At 36.4% G+C, this 21054-nt stretch overlaps 1 protein-coding gene across 12 annotated transcripts in view; it reads right to left on the reverse strand.

Moving 5' to 3' along the window:
• Nucleotides 1–21054, reverse strand: part of SYNRG (synergin gamma) — a 93183-nt gene that overhangs the window by 57621 nt on the left and 14508 nt on the right. For 9 of the 12 annotated variants that reach the window (XM_068531409.1, XM_068531413.1, XM_068531408.1 and 6 more), the window contains exons 4-9: nt 7944–8074; nt 7153–7258; nt 6529–6640; nt 2685–2987; nt 1584–1817; nt 555–632 (exon numbers count right to left, since the gene is read on the reverse strand). In XM_068531409.1, coding sequence (XP_068387510.1) covers nt 555–632; nt 1584–1817; nt 2685–2987; nt 6529–6640; nt 7153–7258; nt 7944–8074 — 964 coding nt within the window. The remainder of the gene's footprint in view (nt 1–554; nt 633–1583; nt 1818–2684; nt 2988–6528; nt 6641–7152; nt 7259–7943; nt 8075–21054) is intronic. The other 3 variants (XM_068531410.1, XM_068531407.1, XM_068531406.1) reach the window with 1 other exon arrangement.

The following is a 21054-nucleotide window of genomic DNA, read 5'->3' on the forward strand; positions in this document are numbered from 1 at the left end:
AACATATTAGTACTATTCTTGATGTTATTAATAATCTGTGAAATAAATATTTGATAGTGTCTTTTAAAGCATAATAAATCTAAGAAAAGCTTTTAGATATAAAAGTACATGATGGTCAATAAAACATTAAAGCAAAATACTTTTCCTTCATTTATATAGTTATTTCATACATGACAGTCTTTTTTTTTTTTTTTTAAATATTTATTTATTTATTTATTTGGCTGTGCCGTGTCTTAGTTGCTGCATGTGGGATCTTTTTTTTTTTTAAGCTGCAGCTTGTGGGATCTAGTTCCCTGACCAGGGATTGAACCCTGGCCCCCTACATTGGAAGCACGGAGTCTTAACCACTGGACCACGAGGGAAGTCCCTATAAGGCAGTCTTAAACACTAGATGTATTTAATTTTCTGTACTCTTTTAGAAAAAAATAAATAAGAAAAAGTTACAATTCCTTCTGCATATTCTGTAACCACAATAGTAAATATTTATAACTACATTTACAACATTTAAAGTAAAGTATCCAGATAGCAATCTTGGACAAAAAAGCTCTTTTTACCTGGAACCAAATTTTCATTGTATATCCAAGGAGGCATTCTGGGCTGAACAGGATCCTGTGAGGGAAATACTCCCACACCTAAGAAGTTAAAGAACATTATCTAATGTATATACTGGTCCATGTAGCAGATGGGGAAATCACACTGTGTCATGGTTTTTTTATAAGAAGAGCACTGGAGACACTAAAAAACAAAAGTCACCAATACAACTAAAATTTGGTTTCTAAGCAACTCTTGTACACCTATGTCCTAAGGTGTAAACTAAAAATAAACAAAAAAATATCCCTAAGATGTACAAAATCAATATTCTGGATCATATGAGGCTTGTGCCAGTCACATATATTACAAATTATAGACAAAAACACGAGAGATGCCGGTTTAAAGATTACATATGCAAAAAAAAAAAAAAGCCCAAGCTTCACTTGCAGCTTTTAATAACACTTCTTTGCAAAGTCTGATTTTTTAAAATCCTGAATATGACACTGCTGCCTTAGATGTATAGCATTTTTGTTTAAAATTTTTGTTTTTCACTTTGTCCTGTAAAATAGCCTCCAAAAGTTTGCCTCCTGGGCTGCCCACATTGGAATTCATCTCTGCAAGTTGAGTTTATAAAAATGTGGATCTAATTTAGGCAGCGGTGTGTACAATTAATTTCAGAGAAGCAAAACTATATTCTCATTGGTGACTTTTCCAGTTAAATTTTAACTTTTCAACCTTATAGAAGAACAGAAAGTTTAAGAGGGGGAAAAAGTTTTTTATAAAATAAAAGGCGAAGAAATTTTAAATCAGGAATGATTCCGATTAAAAAAACTGGTTATCGAAATTTTTTTAAAAGGAATAACAGTGTGTTGAAAGAATTCAGAGCAAAATTTTAGGGGTTAATTAGAGAAAGGAATGCATTAAATATATTTTAAGCAAAATTTCGATTAGCAAAATCAAGCAGCATTCATTTTAAGATTAATGCCTAAGGTGTTAGCATTTGAGCAACATTTGGTTAAATGAACTTTTTGCTGAATATTTCATGAGCTCACCACTCTCTTCAATGGACAGGTTTTGGTCTGAAGTCTTTTCTGCCTCTGCGGTAGTGGTACCACTTACACGTCCATCTACGGCACCCCCGTTATTGGCCGTTAAACTGGGATGGTTCTTACTGGAACCTGGGCCTATGGCTTTGTGCCCAACTTCAGAAGTATTTAATTTAATTTGTTCCTGCCCAGATGTACTTATATCACAAGATACTAGGAGCTTCTCCTCCAAGGAAGGGCCTAAACAAACAGCATGAAGGATTATTTGTATATAACTGCAGGCTTCTAATTTTTCAACCATCCATCTCCACCCCCCCAATTCTAAAGGGAAGGCCCTGCCACATATAATATAAATTTTGAAATAATTCAAGTCCACACATTTGTCTAGGGCTTGAGACACTTTAGCGATTTTAGAGAACTTAAACATCATTATCTACTTTGATTCTCAGGAATTCTGTGAGACAGTAGGTAGAATGGTATAGTGGAAGGTGTTCTACCTTAGAACTCTGGTGACCTATACAAGATACAGACACTTCTACTAGCTATCGCCTATTTCTTCATCTGTCAACCGAGAACGTGTAGATGAGTACATGTCTGCTAGGATCCCTCTCAGCACTGTTCTGTGCCTCAAGACACAGTAACTACCTCCCGCCCCCACAAGTGATAAAACTGAGGTATAGAAATGTTTAAAGATTGTCCAGGGACAAACTGACAGTAAATGGAGAACCTGGGCTTCTGACCCCAACGTGCTTTATCACAGAGAGCACTTTCTAAAGCAGCTTTCCCTGGCTCATTACTCTTAAGAAAATGATGGTGGTGATTCCCCCAAACAAGGGTCATCTCCTGAAGAAATCAGTGTGTTCTTAAAGTTCTAAGGTGGTTTAAATCGGTCCTAATTTAGGAGCAGATGTTTCCAATCACTTTTCCAGAATGTGAAGCCCCCAGAATTAAAAAAATCTATATTCTTACTTTGGTGAATTTCAATAGTACTCATATATTCAGGCACATGTTTCTGTGCCAACATCACTGTATTATTCTACTTATATAAGTGAAATAAATTATCCTAGATTATTTTAAAAATACTTTCATTAATAGTCTAGTAGTTACCTGCTTTCTGCACATTGTATGAGGCTGAAACAGTAGAGAAATAAGGAGTTTGCCCAGGGACACCACGTAAGGCAACAGACACTGGACTCTGACCTGGAGGGATATACTGTGCTCCAGCCTTCTGAGCATGCAACTGGCCAAGGGGGGCGGTGGGGTGGAAAGACTGAAAAGGCTGGGAAGTGGAAGAAGGACCACATGTGGGAGCTTCAACAGGCCCCTGCATAAAGTCACTGAATTCTTCTTCATCAAGAAAGGCTGGTGATGGGGAGACAGTTTTAGCAGAATGAGATGATGTGGGATAATCTGCAAAATGGAAAATGGCAATGAAACACACAGAAATGAAAATCAACAGGGGAAAAGAAATTAAGATGTAGTATAACCCCAAAAGAATATACTGAAACATGAATAGTGGAGGTGAATAAGAAATAACATGTAACAACAAACAAAATCATACAATGAATGCAAAACACTTTGATGTCTATTTACAAACAATTTTTTAGTCTTTTTTTTTTTTTTAACATCTTTATTGGAGTGTAATTGCTTTACAATGTTGTGTTACGTTTCTGTTGTGTATAACAGTGAATCAGCTATATGCATACATACATCCCCATATCCCCTCCCTCTTGAGCCTCCCTATCCCACCCCTCTAGGTGGTCACAAAGCACCGAGCTGATCTCCTGTGCTATGCAGCTGCTTCCGACTAGCTATCTATTTTACATTTGGCAGTGTATATATGTCAATGCTACCCTCTCAGTTCGTCCCAGCTTACCCTTTCCCCTCCTTGTGTCCTCAAGTCCACTCTCTACATCTGCGTCTTTATTCCTATCCTGACCCTAGGTTCATCAGAACCATTTTTTTTTTTAGATTCCATGTATATGTGCTAGCGTACAGTATTTGCTTTTCTGACTTACTTCACTCTGTATGACAGACTCTAGGTCCATCCACCTCACTACAAATAACTCAATTTCATTTTTAGTCTTTTTTAAAAAGAGGTTTTATAGCTATTTTGCATTTTGTTCAAAAACAGAAAAATGTAAAACTCAAAATTTCTTTCCTTCTTTCATTAAGTTAGCACTTATTTTTTTTCCTTGAGACCACTAATAATTTACATCAAAGTGGTGATTATTTTTGAAATCCAATTGATCTATTTATCTGGATAATATTTTCTCAAACCAATATAAATAAGAGAACCTACCTATATGCTGCTGAATACATTTTAGACAGATATATACTGATGATTACATTTCATTATGCCAGTAAAAAACAGTGCATGACGCACACTTGTAATTTTTGATAAATCATGCCTAATCCATACACTTAGCATAGTTCATATTTCACATGAGGATGAAACTTACTGTGTGGGGAATGAAAATTACAAAGGCAACAAGAACATCAAACATATTACCAAAGTGATATTTTCTTGTGAAAAGCATCAAAATTAGGACATCATAAAGTGCTAAGTCAAATAACTCAACAGCCAATTTAAGAAAGTAAACCCTAAGAGCTATGTTTAAAAGATCTTTGCCTCTAAAAGATATAAACATCACTGTGGCTTTTTACTGTTAAATATGAGATTCACTTATGTAATAAACCTTCTCTACAGGGATTATGTTTAATACTAGGCTCATTAACAATACTATTATTGTTGCTTCTTCACATTTTTAACTTCTTTGAATTGCTTTAACATTTACTAAAGTCTAATGTCACAAGGAGCAGTCTTTTTTAAAAAAGGCTCTCATTTGAAAAATGGGGACACTATGTTTTTCTCTTTTGGACCCTTCTCTTTTGGATCCATGAAATAAAGGCTGGAAGCATTAAAGTTCTATGAAAGATGCAAAATGAATATGCAAAATTACTGCCTTAATGAATTTTGTTTAAAAAAAGCCATGTCATAATGAATCCCAACCCTCCCAATAATGGTTACTGAGAGTGTGTATTTAAGCTCTCAATTTGGGTTCTCAGATCAGTACTGGTAGAAAATAGTAACAATGCAAAACTGACAGCTACTATGGATATAGTAGCTGACTGTTTAGGCTAAACCAACTTTTTTCCTTTTCTTTCTTTTTTTTAGGCTAAAAATTTCTTTGCATTTGACTGGAATTATGTTAATTCTATGTGGTATATATTTTGGCTTAGAAACTCTTGTAGCTATATATATATATATATATATATGATTAATAAGAAGTATAAAAATTATGTGATACAGTTTGTATATTCAATATTTTAAGATAAACAGTCTACGGGCGTTTATGCCTCTGGCGGTAAAAAGGCTGGAAACTTTTTACATACTTTAGGCCTAGGTTTAAGACCGTAGCTGGAGAAGCTCTGGAAATTCCTTGGGCTTGCTTCAAAAAAATATTTTTCTAGCGAAGCATGAAGCAGTTAACTAGGAACAGCTAACTGCACGCATGTTGACTGAACTCAAGAGATTACTTGAACATCAAAACACCAATTTATTACTTACAATGAAGTTGTTAAACCATACCGTTGTCCAAAGGGGGCATTCTATATGGATAGAACACTATGTGACCTAACAATGACCATTCCTCTCTGCCTTCTTCTCCTTTATTCCATGCTGGGTCCAGTTTTACCATTCCAATGACTATACTTAAATGCCTTACTGACTAGCTTATTCAGCTTGTAATTTTCATTTTTAGGTATGTTTTTCCTTTCTGAACTCATTCTGATTGCTAATATCCATTCCCTTTTCAATATCAGTATATATTTTACTTTGGGGCATATTTTTGTAACGATAATCTGAGTATATAATCTAGCAAGTGAAATTAATAGCACAGAGGCAAAGCTGTCCCAGAAAGTCAAGAACTCGTTACTCTGCCAATATTAGATTATGCCCTCCTGATATCACCTATAAAAGGTACCTATAAAGACCGTCAATGTAATACAAGCCTGCAGAAAATAGCACTTGGCTGAATGATTTATGAAAACTATTCACCTATTAATGGTATGTTATTCTTGAAATTAGCTGAGAATAAAATGTCAAAATATCAAATTTTAAAAAAGGATATGGTAACAGTTATGTGAAGTTAAAACTCATTTCAACTGCTAAATGTTTAAAACACATGCAAAAAACCCCCCAAAAATATCTCTTTACCCTGCTCTATTAGGTACTTTTCTTTTGCTTATTTGATGGTAAATGAAAATAAAAACTACAAAGGAATGCATTTTAAAAACCAAAATTTCACGAGAAATATTATTTAATCCATGACATTTTTTAAATTGGAGTGTAGTTGCTTTACAATATTGTGTTATTTTATATTGTACAGCAAAGTGAATCAGCTATACGTATACACATATCCTCTATTTTTTGGATTTCCTTCTCATTTAGGTCACCACAGAGCACTGAGTAGAGTTCCCTATGCTATACAGTAGGTTCTCATTAGTTATCTATTTTATACATATAAATCCATGACTTTTTAAAGGAGTCATTTAGAAAATTTGTAAGTTTCATCACATTGAATAAAATCTGAACTAGTACATCAAAAGTAAAACTACTTTAAAATAATGAGAATGAAATGGTAAACTCCTTTATTACATTTGCTTTTAGTGAATGGATTTTACTAACGTTAACATACTCATTTATACAGAAGATTTACAAGTAAAGTTGTCATACTGACATTTACTAGAAGACAAAGAGGTTTCTTCCTCCCAAGACTGTCTAGACCAGAGCTCTTAACCCACTGTAAATTTTAAAACATCCAAATCTGTACTTAGCTTGAAGGAGGAGTTCAACACTCACTCTCCGCACACACACGTAATGGTCAATTAAACACACAGGGCCTATAAGTCACCTTCCAACAAAAGAAAATTTTTAAATTAAAACTACCTGGTTTCTTAGGGTGTGATGCTGGGGTAGGGTGCATCTTAGCATCTCTGGAAAACCCATCTAAGTTTCCTTTTATGGCTTCCAAAGCATCATCTCTACTCTTCTCTCCTGTCTGGGAGACAATAAATGTATATATATTTCTTCACTTGTCTCTCACACTACGTCCTAATCCACACAAGTTGAAAGAAAAGTGCAGATATTCGTCAATTTACAATATTTTTACCACATACTTCGGATGGTGAATTTTCCAAGTCAGAAAAACATCGACATAAAGCGAAGGCATAAAACAACACTCTAAAGAAGATTATTAAAAGGCCCATTTAGAAATACTTTAGGCTACAGCTGTTAGATATTAAGTATCCAGTATTAATGCTTCCCAAGAAAAGATTACAAGCATTCCAAAGGTAGAAAACAAGAGTTGAGAAGATAATGGCTGCTATGCCATTCCCTTCAACAATAAAGTATCTTTACAGAAAAAGAAAAGTCCTTTGCTTTCGGACTTAGACAAAACCAAAACGAATCAACCACAGCCTCAGCTTGCGCTGGTGCCCACATAACAAAATCCACTAAATGACTGAGAAGAGGCACATTCGGGGGGGTATGCTGTGTGCTGGGATACGTTACCTTGGGTTTCACACTACTCAGGAGTCTGAGCTTTTGCTTCTGCTCTTCAAACTGGCGTCTTTTTCTTTCTTCTTCTAAGAGCTTTTGCTGCTGTTCAAATCGTTTTCTGAAGGAAAAACAATCTAGTAAAGAGCCAGCTTCAGGGATTATCAACTGTTATATTCATATTTCTTCTAAGTCATCTTGCATTTCTAGAACTAAAAACTTCACTGATAATTATATCTAATTTTCTGAAGACAATCCTATTTCACCACTATATTAATTTCCAAATATATGAAATAAGTCTAAAAAGTGATTTACCTAAATTATAGACGTGAATCTATTTCCTGTCTAATTTGCAAGGGGAGGAGACAACATTTTACATTCGAAGTAATTACAAAAAACAGAGAGGGAGGTAGACGAAATAAAGACACTCTTTGCTCTGCATACAAAAAAGAAACTTCTACTTGAGGAGGCAGTATCATACATGAGAAAGAGCAGTGGTTCTGGGACTCAGGAGGCCCGCACTCGGGTCCAGGTCTTACTGGTAACTGTGTAACCCAGGCTGACACATGGCTTATTTCTTTGGACCTCACTTTCCCCAGATGTAAAGTCAGAGGATTGAATTACAGGATCTCTAAGGTCCCTTCTGGCTTTAAACTTTTAAATAATAAGAGTATTTTAAAGAGTTTTAAAGGCACCGTAAAGGCACCGTGACTGTTTCAGCTTCAAATCTGCACTACAGATCATTTGACAATTTTCAAATTGACCGCTATCATGTATCTTTATCCTTGCATCCTGAGGTCTCTTACTGCTGCTCCTCGGCAAACTGCTTCTGCATGTCTGGAGTGTACTGTGGGCCTGCAGGACGCATTCCTAGGAAAGGTGCTTGTCCCAGGTAAGGCATTCCTCCTGCTGGTATTGGTCCCATTGGTATCCCTGCCTAGAAAAAAACAGACAAAGACTTAAGCTTAAAAAAACACAATTTCGCCTTTTATCCTTTTTTTTTTTTTTCCCTTTGGCTGCGCCGCACAGCATGCGGGATCAGTTCCCCAACCAGGGATTGAACCCGTGCCCCCTGCAGTGGAAGCACGGAGTCTTAACCACTGGACCACCAGGGAAGTCCCCACAATTTCTCCTTTTAATTACTATAAAGAAAAACTGTAACTTCCATAAATTTTCTTATTTTTAATTAATGAACTATATAAAGGCATTTTAATAGAATATTTAATATTATTTATTAACGAACTATATAAATGCATTTTAATACAAGATTCAAAGAACACAGGCTAAAAATGAAAAGCTCCCCTTAATATCTTGCCCCTTCCATTTCCTTCATGTCTTCGAGGGGACCACCACTGCTAGAATAGTCTGAGGGTGTGTGTGTAAAATCTTTCAGTCTGTGTGTGTAAGGCTGTGTGTGTGTACAACTCACAAGTTATATCTGGTGAGTTCACTGATCCATACTCTTTGAGAAGAGGTATCATATCTTACATGTCTCTGTATTTCCAGCAATAGATAAGCGCCTGGCATATGGTAGTTATTCCACAAATAAGATTAAACACGATTTTCCAATATGTATGATAGGATAATGATTATTTTGATATTCATTATCATAGGCTTGGCTATCCAAACTTTTACAGAAAATATCAATAATAAAAAAAATCAATAGTAAATGACATGTCAATACAACAGTATAAAGTTTACTGAAGTGTCCAGAAGTAAGAATGGTATTACACAACAGCTAACCAGAAAATCTAATATGAATAATGATGATGATGATGATGAAAATGATGGCAATGGATAATTTTTACTGAGTGAAAATTCCTCTGTTATTCAACCTTCTCCCTGAAAAGTTCCCCTTCAGTTCCCTAACTTGAAACTTGGCTGTCCCTGGAAGCCCTCTCATTTGGAGATTGCTACTTTTCTTCCAACATTTCCTGTAGACGGGCAATATTCCTCCTTGCTTCTTCTAAACCCTTTTTCTCCTCTTTTCCTTCAAAAACCTGAACACATTTTAATTTCTTGCCATCAGACTTCATCATTTACTATCCTAACTTGTTTATGTCATCTACTGACCCTTAACTCCCTCACTCTTCAACTAAAGGCTTCAGAACCTTGCTATGGTCCATTCTACTCCTAAACTGCTCTTGGTGACGTCAATAATCACATGGATGACTCATCTAACACTGTGGCCTTTCAGGTCTCCCCATCACAATCATGTCCAACATACCATTCCAGTTTCCCATTCCATGGCCATCTCCCCTGATCATCTGCCCCAGTAACTGCATCATCTCCAAAATCTTGATTTTAAACATCCCAACACTTGACCACCACCTTCTATCCTTCCAGCTCATGTACTCCAGCAATTCTCTTATTTCATTAATACCTCCCTCCCATCCATTAATCTTACCACTTTCCCATTGTCCATCATCCTCATCACGTCCTCACTTCTCTTCTTGCTCAGCTTAGACTCCAGGATTCAATATTAAATGCCTCTGTAAACATCCTTAGCTCCCTTACCTCTGGCTTCCTTGGTATGGTCTCCTGGGAAACCTCATTCCTGGTTAGTCAACTAATCACCTTCTCTTATCCTTACAACCAAACCATTTAACCTTGCTGGAGAAAAAAACCTTGATGACTCACCTTAAATTCCTGACTACAGATCTCAAATGGATCCCCAACGCAGGAGTCTTATGAGGATTCCTACTATGTAAGATTTCAACCCTTTGACATTTCTTGAGATTTGCTATGGCCCAGCATATTTCAATTTTAATAAATATTCCATGTTTGCTTAAAAAGAAAGTGTATTTTGCAATTGTTGGGAACAGTGTCCTATTTATCCACTAGTCAAGCTTGTTAAGAAGGTTGTTTAAACCTGTATCTTTACTGATTGTGGATTTGTCTATTTCACCTTGTTTTTGTGTCAGTTTCTGTCTTATACATTTTGAGGCCAGGTTATTAGGTGCATACAAACTGTTAATCTTTCTGGTGAATTTAATCTCTCATCAAAATGAACTATCCTCTTTACCTCCAGGCTTTTAAGGCTTTTTGCCTTAAAGTATATTTTGTCTGATTTTCCTTTAACAGAAATCATGTTACTGCTTCCCTCAAATAAAAAAAGTATTTCTTTTGAACTTATCCAAAATACCTTCTTGTTCTGAACCTTTACTGAGACAGTGGAAGATTGTTTTAAGGTCTAAAAGTAATATAATATGTGTAAAGCACCTACAACACTGTCCAGTACATATGAGTAAATAACAGCTACAACAGAAATAATTATCTTTATACATTAGAAATATACTTTATACATTAGAAACAATACTAATGACAGAACAGAACACTTTCAAAAACAGTAAAGATTCAATTTTTTTCTGAAACAAAATGAGATTCCTCAAGCAAATACAGAATTAAGCAACTAGGTAAGAAAAAAGAACACAATAGTTATAGGTATCATTTTACTGTGTTCCTGCCATATGTCAGCTATAGAACTAGGCATTTACATACATTATTCTCAATATATGTGTAAGATCATCAGAATTAGGGATATTTCCGATAATGATCAATAAGAAGACCTTAGTAATAACACTTATGAAGCCTGTACTATGTTCCAGGGACTTTTCTAAGTGCTTTACATGTATTAATTAATTTAATCCTTACAACAAATCTATGCAGTAGGTGCTACTATTATTCTCATTTTACAGATGAGGAAATTGAAGCAGAAAATAGTTAAGTATTTCACTCATTACCGGCAAGTGTCAGAGCCAGGATTAGACCCAGGCAGCTTCTGGTCCCCAAATCCATGTTCTCCATCATTATGCTATGCTCCCTCTCCAGCTACCAACAACCACCATAAAATTCAAACTTAAAATTAAAAAAAAATTTTTTTTTCTGTTTCTATTCATGTGCTCAGACACATACCTGCTCAATAAATACCAGCAGCCTGTAAGGCTTATGAATGGTTTCTAGTACTTTACAACTGGAATTACAAGTAATATGGCTTAATTACTAACACTTCCTATTCTAAATCTTGGGTAGTAATGGCTATGCATACTTATTTTTAATCACACTGTGGTTCTCTTGCTGCTAAAAATTAGTGCCAGAGTCCTAGTATTACGTTTCTTTTTTTTCCCCAACCTATAATTTAATCAGTTCCTTATTTTTTCCAGTTTTATTGAGATGTAACTGACATATAATATTGTATGAGTTTAAGGTGTGCAACATGTTGATTTGATCCACTTATATACTGCAAAATGATTAACACCATAGCATTAGCTAACACCTCTGCCATGTCACATAATTACCATTTCATTTTTGTGGTACGGGATTAAAATTTCTTTTAAAATTTTGACTCAGTTTACTCAAGGCACACAAAACACAAAAGAAACCACCCAAATCATATAGGCTAAAAGACAAAATGAGACATTCCACAAAAATAATAAAGAATGAAAGAAGGTGTTATTATGCATATTACCTTTCTATTTACACAATTCTGTTCTTCAAGAAGATTCAAACTTGCTAAATGGCATTTTGTGTTTCTCCTTCTCCTGAAAAGTAACTTTATACATTTCATAGAGTCTAATTTTATACATTCTTTTGAAATCTAGATAAACCAAAAGGTTAAGAGACACGAATCCTTAGCTATACAGTGAGTGAATAACACAGCAAAAGAAATAACTCAGAAATCTGAGATACATCCAATAAACTACTAAGAAGACTAAAAGATAAAGAAGTTCACCCCAAGTTGAAGGATACTGAAGGCTACTGAAGATTTGAGTAAGTGGAGAGGTACGACAGTAAGACTAAAAGAGTCAAAATGTCAATTTCTTTTTTTTTTTAATTTTTATTTATTTTTATTTTTGGCTGCCTTGGGTCTTTGTTTCTGTGCGCAGGCTTTTCTCTAGTTGTGGTGAGCGGGGGCTACTCTTCGTTGCGGCTCCCGGGCTTCTCATTGGGTGGCTTCTCTTGTTGCAGAGCATGGGCTCTAGGCGCATGGGCTTCAGTAGTTGTGGCATTCAGGCTCAGTAGTTGTGGCTCGCGGGCTCTAGAGCGCAGGCTCAGTAGTTGTGGTGCGCGGGCTTAGTTGCTCCGCAACATGTGGGATCTTCCCGGACCAGGGGTCGAACCCGTGTCCTATGCACTGGCAGGCAGATTCTTAACCACTGTGCCACCAGGGAAGTCCCAAAAATGCCAATTTCAATCAAAATCACGACAGGTTTTATATGGAATTTGACAAGCTTATCTCAAAATTTATACTGAAGGGGACGTGACCATGAATAGCTATAATTCTTTAAAAGAAAAAGGAGGATCCACACCACCAGATATCAAGGCTTATCTTGGGCTAGAACAATTAAGACAGTAAGATGTTTACTGATGTAGAGATAGACAGGAATAGCAATGGGACAAATAGAAGAGCTCAAAAACTAATCCAAAGCATATAAAGAAATTTGATATTACAGGAGTAATCTTAGAAATCAACAGGTAAAGAATAGGCTGCTGGGCTTTCCTGGTGGCGCAGTGGTTAAGAATCCGCCTGCCAATGCAGGGAACACAGGTTCGAGCCCTGGTCCGGGAAGATCCCACATGCCGCAGAGCAACTAAGCCCCTGCGCCACAACTACTGAGCCTGCGCTCTAGAGCCCGCGAGCCACAACTACTGAAGCCCGTGCCTAGAGCCCGCAAGCCACAACTACTGGAGCCCATGCCTAGAGCCTGTGCTCCACACAAGAGAAGCCACCACAGTGAATAAATAAATTAAAAAAAAAAAAAAGAATGGGCTGCTGAGAGGAATTCCCTGACAGTCCAGTGGTTAGGACTCCACGCTTCCACTGCAGGGGGCATGGGTTCGATCCCTTGTCGGGAAACTAAGATCCCACATGCTGCACAAAAAAAAATGGGCTATTGATAAATGGTTTGGGGGACAACTGTCTACTCAAATGGAAAATAATAAAATTAGACCCTTCAGCCTCACACTGATACCAAAGAACAATTCCAGGTAGGTTAAGGACCTATATATAAAAAGAAACTTTAAATTTTTAATAAGAAAATACAAGAGAATATCATTATTACCTCAGGGTAGGATTATGTCTTAGATGAGACACGAAAAGCTCAAACCATAAAAGAAATGATTTATCCATCTGACTTAACGTCTACAAAACATGACACCATAAACAAAATTAAAAGGCAAGCCAAAGTCTAGAAGGAGATATTGACAGCACAAATAACCACGAAGGTTAGAATCCAGAATATATAATGAACACTTAGACATCAATAAAACCAAAACAAAGAGCAAAAAATTGAAAGCAACTTAAATGTCCATCAATAGAAGAATATATATTCATGCAATGGAATACTACTAGCACCTATATGAACAAATTTGGCATCATTCCACAACTGGGATAAATCTTGGAGAAAAACGATGTTAAATGAAGAAATCAAATGCAAAAGGGAACACACTTATGTAAAATTTTAAAACCTAGAAAATATTATATAACATTCATGAATATACAAACATTTAAAAAGTACAAAATACATATGGAAACAATAAAAAGTGAATTCATGATAGTGATAACTATCTCTGGGGAAGTAGAGGAAGAAAATTATACCTATATTGTTAAAGTCTTTTAAAAAATGTGAAGCAAATATGGCGGGTTAAAACTTGATAAAAGGATGACATGACTGTTTGAGTAGAAAATCGAAAGGAATCTACACAAAAATTCCTAGAACTAATAAGTGAGTTCAGCAAGGTTTCAGTTTACAAGACAAATATACAGAAATCAATTTGTATTTCTATATACTAGCAATGAACACATTAACACAGAAATTAACAATATAATGCCATTTACAATTACTCAAAAGAATGAAATACTTAGATGTAAATCTAACAAAACATTTACAAGACTCGTATGCTGAAAACTATACAATGCTGATGAAGAAACCAAAGAAGACCTAAAAAAATGGAGAGACATACCATGTTCATATATTGAAACAATCTTCATATTAAAGATGTCAATTTCCCCCAAGTTGATACAAAGGTTTAATATAATTCCTACCAAAACTCCAGCAAGAGGTTTTGTAGATCTAGACAACATTATTCTAAAATTTTATGGAAAGGCAAAGGAACTTAGAATAGTTAAAACAATTTTGAAAATAATAACAACGTGAGAGGAATCAGGCTTCTATAGCTAATGAGATTGAACCAGTAATGAAAATGTCCCAACAAAGAAAAGCCCTGCCCTGATGGTTTTGCTGGTGCATTATACCAAACATTTAAAGAAGAAATAATAGCAATTCTTCTCAAACTTTTCCAAAACATTGAAGAGGAGAGAGGTTACGCTAAGGCCAGCATAACCCTGGTACCAAAGCCAGACAAAGACACTACAAGAAAAGAAACTACAGATCAACAATCCCTTATGAACACTAATGCAAAAATCCTCAACAAAACACCAGCAATCAGAATTCAGCAGCATAGTAGAAGGACTATAAACCATGACCAATTGGGATTTATTCTTGTAGTGCAAGGCTGGTTCAATATATGAAAAATGGTCCATGTAAATACCACATATTCATTTCAATGGATGCAGAAAAAGCACTTGACAAAATACAACCGCATTTCATGACAAAAAACACTCAACTAACTAGGAACAGAAAAAAATCACCTCAACACAATACAGGTTATATATGAAAAACCCACTGTGAACATCATACTCAAAGGTGAAAGACAGAAAGCTTTTTCTCTAAGATCAGAAATAGGGCAGGGGGGGACTTCCCTGGTGGTCCAGTGGTTAAGACTACATGCTTCCACTGCAGGGGGCACGGGTTCAATCACTGGTTGGGGAACTAAGATCCTGCATGCTGCGCAGCGTGGCCAAAAGGAAAAAAACGAAATAGGGCAGGGATGCCCACTTTTACCACTTCTATTCAAAATAGTAGAGGAAGTTCTAACCAGAGCAATTAGGGAAAAAAAGGAATAAAAGGCATCCATGTTATAAAGGAAGAAGTAAAATGATCTCTGTTTGCAGATGATATGATCTTATTTGTAGAAAATCATAAAGACTCCACAAAACAGCTGTTAGAACTAATAAATGAATTCAGCAAGGGGCAGGATACAAAGTCAACACACAAAAATCATGAGCCAGCCTCGCTATAGGGGTGTGGGAGCCAAAAGAGGTGAAGGAATGTCAGCAGAAACAATTACTCTTCCCACCAAAAAGAAAAGGCATAAAATGCTCAAAATTAAATGAAAAATGGACTGTTCTAGAACTTAGAGAAATAATATTGTTCAAATATTAAATTGAAACAAAATAAAGCTTTCAGATTGTATCTCTCCCTAAGCACTAAGAAAGTGAGGTACGTACCACTAGAAAAAACTTGACATTAAAATAATGTTTTTAAATCATGTGCATTTCTATACACAAAAAATGAACATCCGAAAAGGAAATTACAAAAACAATTCCATTTACAACAGCATCAAAAAAAAAACAACAACAACAACAGCAACAAAAACTTAGGAACTAACTTAACCAAGGAGGTGAAAGATTTATCCAATGAAAACTACCAAAAACTGCTGAAAGAAATGAAAGAAGTCGTAAATAAATAGAAACACAATGCATGCTTCATGGATTGGAAGGCTTAATATTGTTAAAATGTCAATATTACCCAAAGCAAACTACAAAAGCAATCCCTATAAAAATCCTGATGACATTTTTGCAGAAATAGAAAAACCCATCCTAAAATCCATACTCAATGGGACTTCCCTGGTGGCACAGTGGTTAAGAATCCACCTGCCAATGGAGGGGACACGGGTTCAAGCCCTGGTTCGGGACGATCCCACATGCCGCGGAGCAACGAAGCCCATGCACCACAACTACTGAGCCTGCACGCCACAACTACTGAGCCTGTGTGCCTAGAGCCCGTGCTCAACAACAAGAGAAGCCACCGCAATAAGAAGCCCGCGTAACGCAACAAAGAGTAGTCCTTGCTCTCCACAACTAGAGAAAGCCCACGTGCAGCAATGAAGACCCAATAAAGCCAAAAATAAATAAACAAAATATTTAAAAAATAAATTAAAAAAAGAAAGAAAACAGTATACCAAGTCCTCAAAAAAAATAAAAAAAATAAAATAAAATAAAATTCATACTCAAGGGACCCTGAATAGCCAAAACAATCTTGAAAAAGAAGAAAACTGGAGGACTCAGGCTTCCTGATTTCCTGCTACAAAACTACAGTAATCAAAACAGTAATGGTACTTGCATAAAGGCATATAGACCAATGGAAAACAATAGAAAGCCCTGAAATAAACCCTTGCATATATGGGTCAAAATGATTTTTGACAAAAGTACCAAGACCATTCTATGGGTAAACGACAGTCTTTTCAACAAATGGCGGTTTTCAACAAAATTGGACCCTTACCCAACACCATATACAAAAATTAACTCCAAATGTATCAAGAACCTAAATGTAAGACCTAAAACAATAAAACTCTCAGTAGAAAACATAGAACAGAAACTTCATAATACTGGATTTGGCAATGCTTTCTTGAATATGACACCAAAGGCACAGGCAACAAAAGAAAAAATAGACAAGTTGGACTTCATGAAAATTTAAAAAATCTGTATATTAAGAGGCACAATCCACAGAGTAAAAAGGCAGCCCACAGAATGGGAGATAATATTTACACACTACATATATGATAAGGGGTTAATATCCAAAATATACAGGAAACGCCTAAAACTCAACAACAAAAAATTCAGTTCAAAAATGGGCAAAGGGGCTTCCCTCGTGGTGCAGTGGTTAAGAATCCGCCTGCCAATGCAGGGGACACGGGTTCGAGCCCTAATCCAGGAAGATCCCACATGCCGCAGAGCAACTAAGCCCATGTGCCACAACTACTGAAGCTTGCGCGCCTAGAGCCCGTGCTCCACAACAAGAGAAGCCGCCGCGATGAGAAGCCTGTGCACCTCAATGAAGAGTAGCCCCTGCACGCCGCAACTAGAGAAAGCCTGCGTGCAGCAACGGAAGACCCAACACAGCCAAAAATAAATAAATAAAATAATTTTTTTTAAGAAAAGGGCAAAGGAACTGAACAGACATTTCTCCAAAAATATACAAATGGCCAATAAGCACATGAAAAGATACTTAACATCACTAATCATTAGGGAAATGCAAATCAAAACTATAATGAGATACCATCTCACAACCATTAGTATGGATCCTATCAAAAAAAACAGAAAATAAGTGTTGGCGAGGATGTGGAAAAATTGGAACTCTTTTATATTGTTGGTGGGAATAAAATGGTACAGTTGCTGTGGAAAACAGTATGGAGGTTCCTCAAAAAATTAAAATAGAATTACCATATGACCCAGCAATTCCATTTCTGAGTATCTACCCAAAAGAATTGAGAGCAGAGTCTAAAAGAGATATTTGTACACCCGTGTTCATAGCAGTATTATTCACAATAGCTAAAACATGGACTCAACCCGTGTCCAAAGACCAATGAATGGATAAGCAAAGTGTCATATATACATACAATGGAATGTTAGTCTTAAAAAGGAAGGAAATTCTGCAATATGCTACAACATGGATAAACCTTGCGCACATTATGCTAAGTGAAATAAACCAGTCACAAAAAGACGGATACTGTATGATTCTACTTACATGATATACTTAGAGTAATCAAAATTATAAAGACCTAGGGACTTCCCTGGCAGTTCAGTGATTAAGACAAAGTGCTTTCAGTGCAGGGGGCGCAGGTTTGATCCCTGGTCAGGGAACTAGGATCCCACGTGCCGTGCAGTGCGGCCAAAAAAACCCCCCAAAACCCAAAAAACATAAAGACCTAAAGTATATAATGGTGGATGCATGGGGCTGAAAGGAGGGAAAAATGGGGAGTTACTGTACAATAGGTACAGAGTTTCAGATTTACAAGATGAAAAGAGTTATGAGGATGGATGGTGGTAATGGCTGCACAACAATGTGACTGTATTTAATACCACTGAACTGTATACTTAAAAATGGTTAAGGTGGTAAACTTTATGTTATGTGTATTTTACTGCAATAAAGTTGGAGAAAACATGGGAGGAATCAGGCTTACATACCTACTGTAATCAAGACTAGCAGACACATAAGTCAATGGAACAGAACAGAGAACCTAGAAAAACACTCACATAAACATGCCCAACTGATTTTGACAAAAATACAAAAGCACTCTGATGGAGGAAGGACAGCCTTTTCAACAAATGGTACTGGAGCAATTGGACATCCATTGGGAAAAAAATAAACCCCAACCAAAGTTTCATACCTTGTACAAAAACTAACTCAGAATGGATCGTGGACTTAAATGTAAAATGCAAAACTTTTAGAAAAAATAAAAAAAAATCAGAAAAATCTTCAGGATCTAGGGCAAGGTGAAGAATTCTCAGACTTATACCAATACATGTTTTATAAAGTGAAAAACTGATAAATTGGATTTCATCAAAATTAAAAATTTTTTCTCTGAGAAGGACCTTGTTAAGAGGATGAAAAGACAAGTGCTATGGTCTGAATGTTTGTGTCTCCCCCTAACTCATATGCTGAAATTCTAACCCCCAAAGGTGACGGTATTAGTAGGTAGGGCCTTCGAGAAGTGATTAGGTCGTGAGAGACGAAGCCTCATGAATGGGGTTAGTGCTCTTAAAAACAGATCCCCCCCCCCCCAAAAAAAAACCAAAAACAAAACAAAAACAAAAACAGATCCCACAGAGCTCCCTACTCCCTTCCCCCCTGGGAGGATACAACTAAAAGTCTGTGACCTGGAAGAGGGTCCTCACCCGACTATACTGGCACTCTGATCTTGGACTTCCAGCCTCTAGAACTGTGAAAAATAAACTTCTGTTGTTTATAAGCTACCCAACCTCTGGCATTTTGTTATAGCAGCCTGAACAGACTAAGACAACAAGCTACAGACTGGAAGAAAATATGTGCAACTCAACAGTAAAATAACAAAAAAATCCAACTAGAAAATGAACAGAAGACAGGAAGGGACATTTCGCTGAAGAGAATGTAATGATGGCAAATAAGCACATGAAAAGATGTCCAGCATCATTAGTGTTAAAGAGAAACCAATATGGAGGCTGCACTTTGAATATACCCCTAGACCAAAGGCTCACAGTAACCAAAATGGAACACTGTCCTGAGTTCCCCCAAATGCTGACTCTGACTTTAAACAAAACCTAAGCATTCTTCATGTCAGTATGACCTTACAGTTTCCTAGCTAATCAGCTACAAACAAGTAAGCTTAGCAATGAAAAGGAAAGTAAGTTTCTAGAAAGTCATCACAGTAGAAGACAATGTACTCATTCATGTTTCTAATTAACTGTAACTGCTGAGAGCACTTGCGGCTTGAGGTCTCCCTGTTGGGGAATAGTTTGTTTCTTGCCCAATAAAATACCCATATCAAGTAACGCTCCTTGAATTTTCTTTTGACATTAGTCATTGGGGAAATGCAAATTAAAATCATGAAATATCACAACACACCTATCAGAATGGCTAAAATAAAAAATAACACCACCAAATGCTAACAAGGATGCAGAGAAACTGGATCACTCATATATTGCTGGTGAGAATGTTAAAAGGGTACAACCACTCCAGAAAACAGTTTCTGTAAAAACTAAACATCCAAATACCATGCCACCCCACACTCCTGGGCGTTAATCCCAGAGAAATGAAGCCTTATGTTCACACAAAAACCTCTATTTGTCATAGCTAAAAACTAAAAACAGCCCAGACGTCCTTCAATGGGTAAATGGTTAAACAGACAGTAGTATATACAATAATGGAATATTATTCAGCAATAAAAATGAAGTACATGCAACAACTTGGATGAATTTCAAGGGAATTATGCAGAACAAAAAAAAACCCAATCTCAAAAGGCTAGTGATTCAATTTAGGTAACATTGTTGAAATCACATAATTATAGAAATGGGAAACATATTAGTGATTGACAAGGGTTGGGGGGGGGTATGAAGTGGGAGGGAGATGAATTTTGTTGTAAAATGTCAACATGAGGCGATCCCTGGGGTGATGGGAATGCTCTGTATCTTGACTGTATCAATGCCAACATCCCGGCTGTGATATTATACTGTAGTTCTGCAACTTGTTACCACGGGGGGAAACAGGGAAAGATTTCTTTGTATTATTTCTTACGTACATGTGTACAGACATTTACCTCAAAATTAAAAGTTTAACGAAAAATGTTTTGATAAAGCTGTGCAATTGGCTCACACATGTTCATCATATAGTCTATTCTTCCCTATATACTTGAAATAGTTTGAATAATAACTTTAAAATTTATTCTAAATCTTCTGAAGTGTGTTCTTTTTATGAGTTTTGGGGAGTGGAGGGCTATGCGGCAACCAAGACTAATTTTCATCTTTGACTTTTATCTGAAAGTGCACCCCTCAAACATTTAAGGGGTGACTAAAGAATAATGGGTATTCCTCATACATGTCTGTGGTTGGTTAAGGTCATTAAGTTTGAGGGAAAAAAATAAGATCTGAATGAGTTTCTCCTTTAAGAACAGTGAGCAGCTTCCAAGCAGTATAATGCCTGTCAGCAAGAAAAAAGGTTAAAGAAAAAGATTTTGGCTTCTTTACTTTAGAACCATTAATCCTAAACTCCTGATATTCAGGGAAATTATTTGGGTGATATCAAATCTGGTAGTTCACTTTCTTATTGTTTTCTACATGTTAGAGATCCTTATTGTTTTTGGTTGTTTCAAACTCTTTAAAAAATTTTTTTAGATAATTACGCAAGTTATAAAACAATGTTTAGTGTGAAAATTAATGATTTTAAAATTGTGGGCATTCCCTGGAGGTCCAGTGGTTAGGACTCTGTGCTTTCATTGCTGAGGGCACGGGTTCAATCCCTGGTCAGGGAACTAAGATCC

Source organism: Eschrichtius robustus, chromosome 20, assembly GCF_028021215.1.
Source record: "Eschrichtius robustus isolate mEscRob2 chromosome 20, mEscRob2.pri, whole genome shotgun sequence".
NCBI lineage: Eukaryota > Metazoa > Chordata > Mammalia > Artiodactyla > Eschrichtiidae > Eschrichtius > Eschrichtius robustus.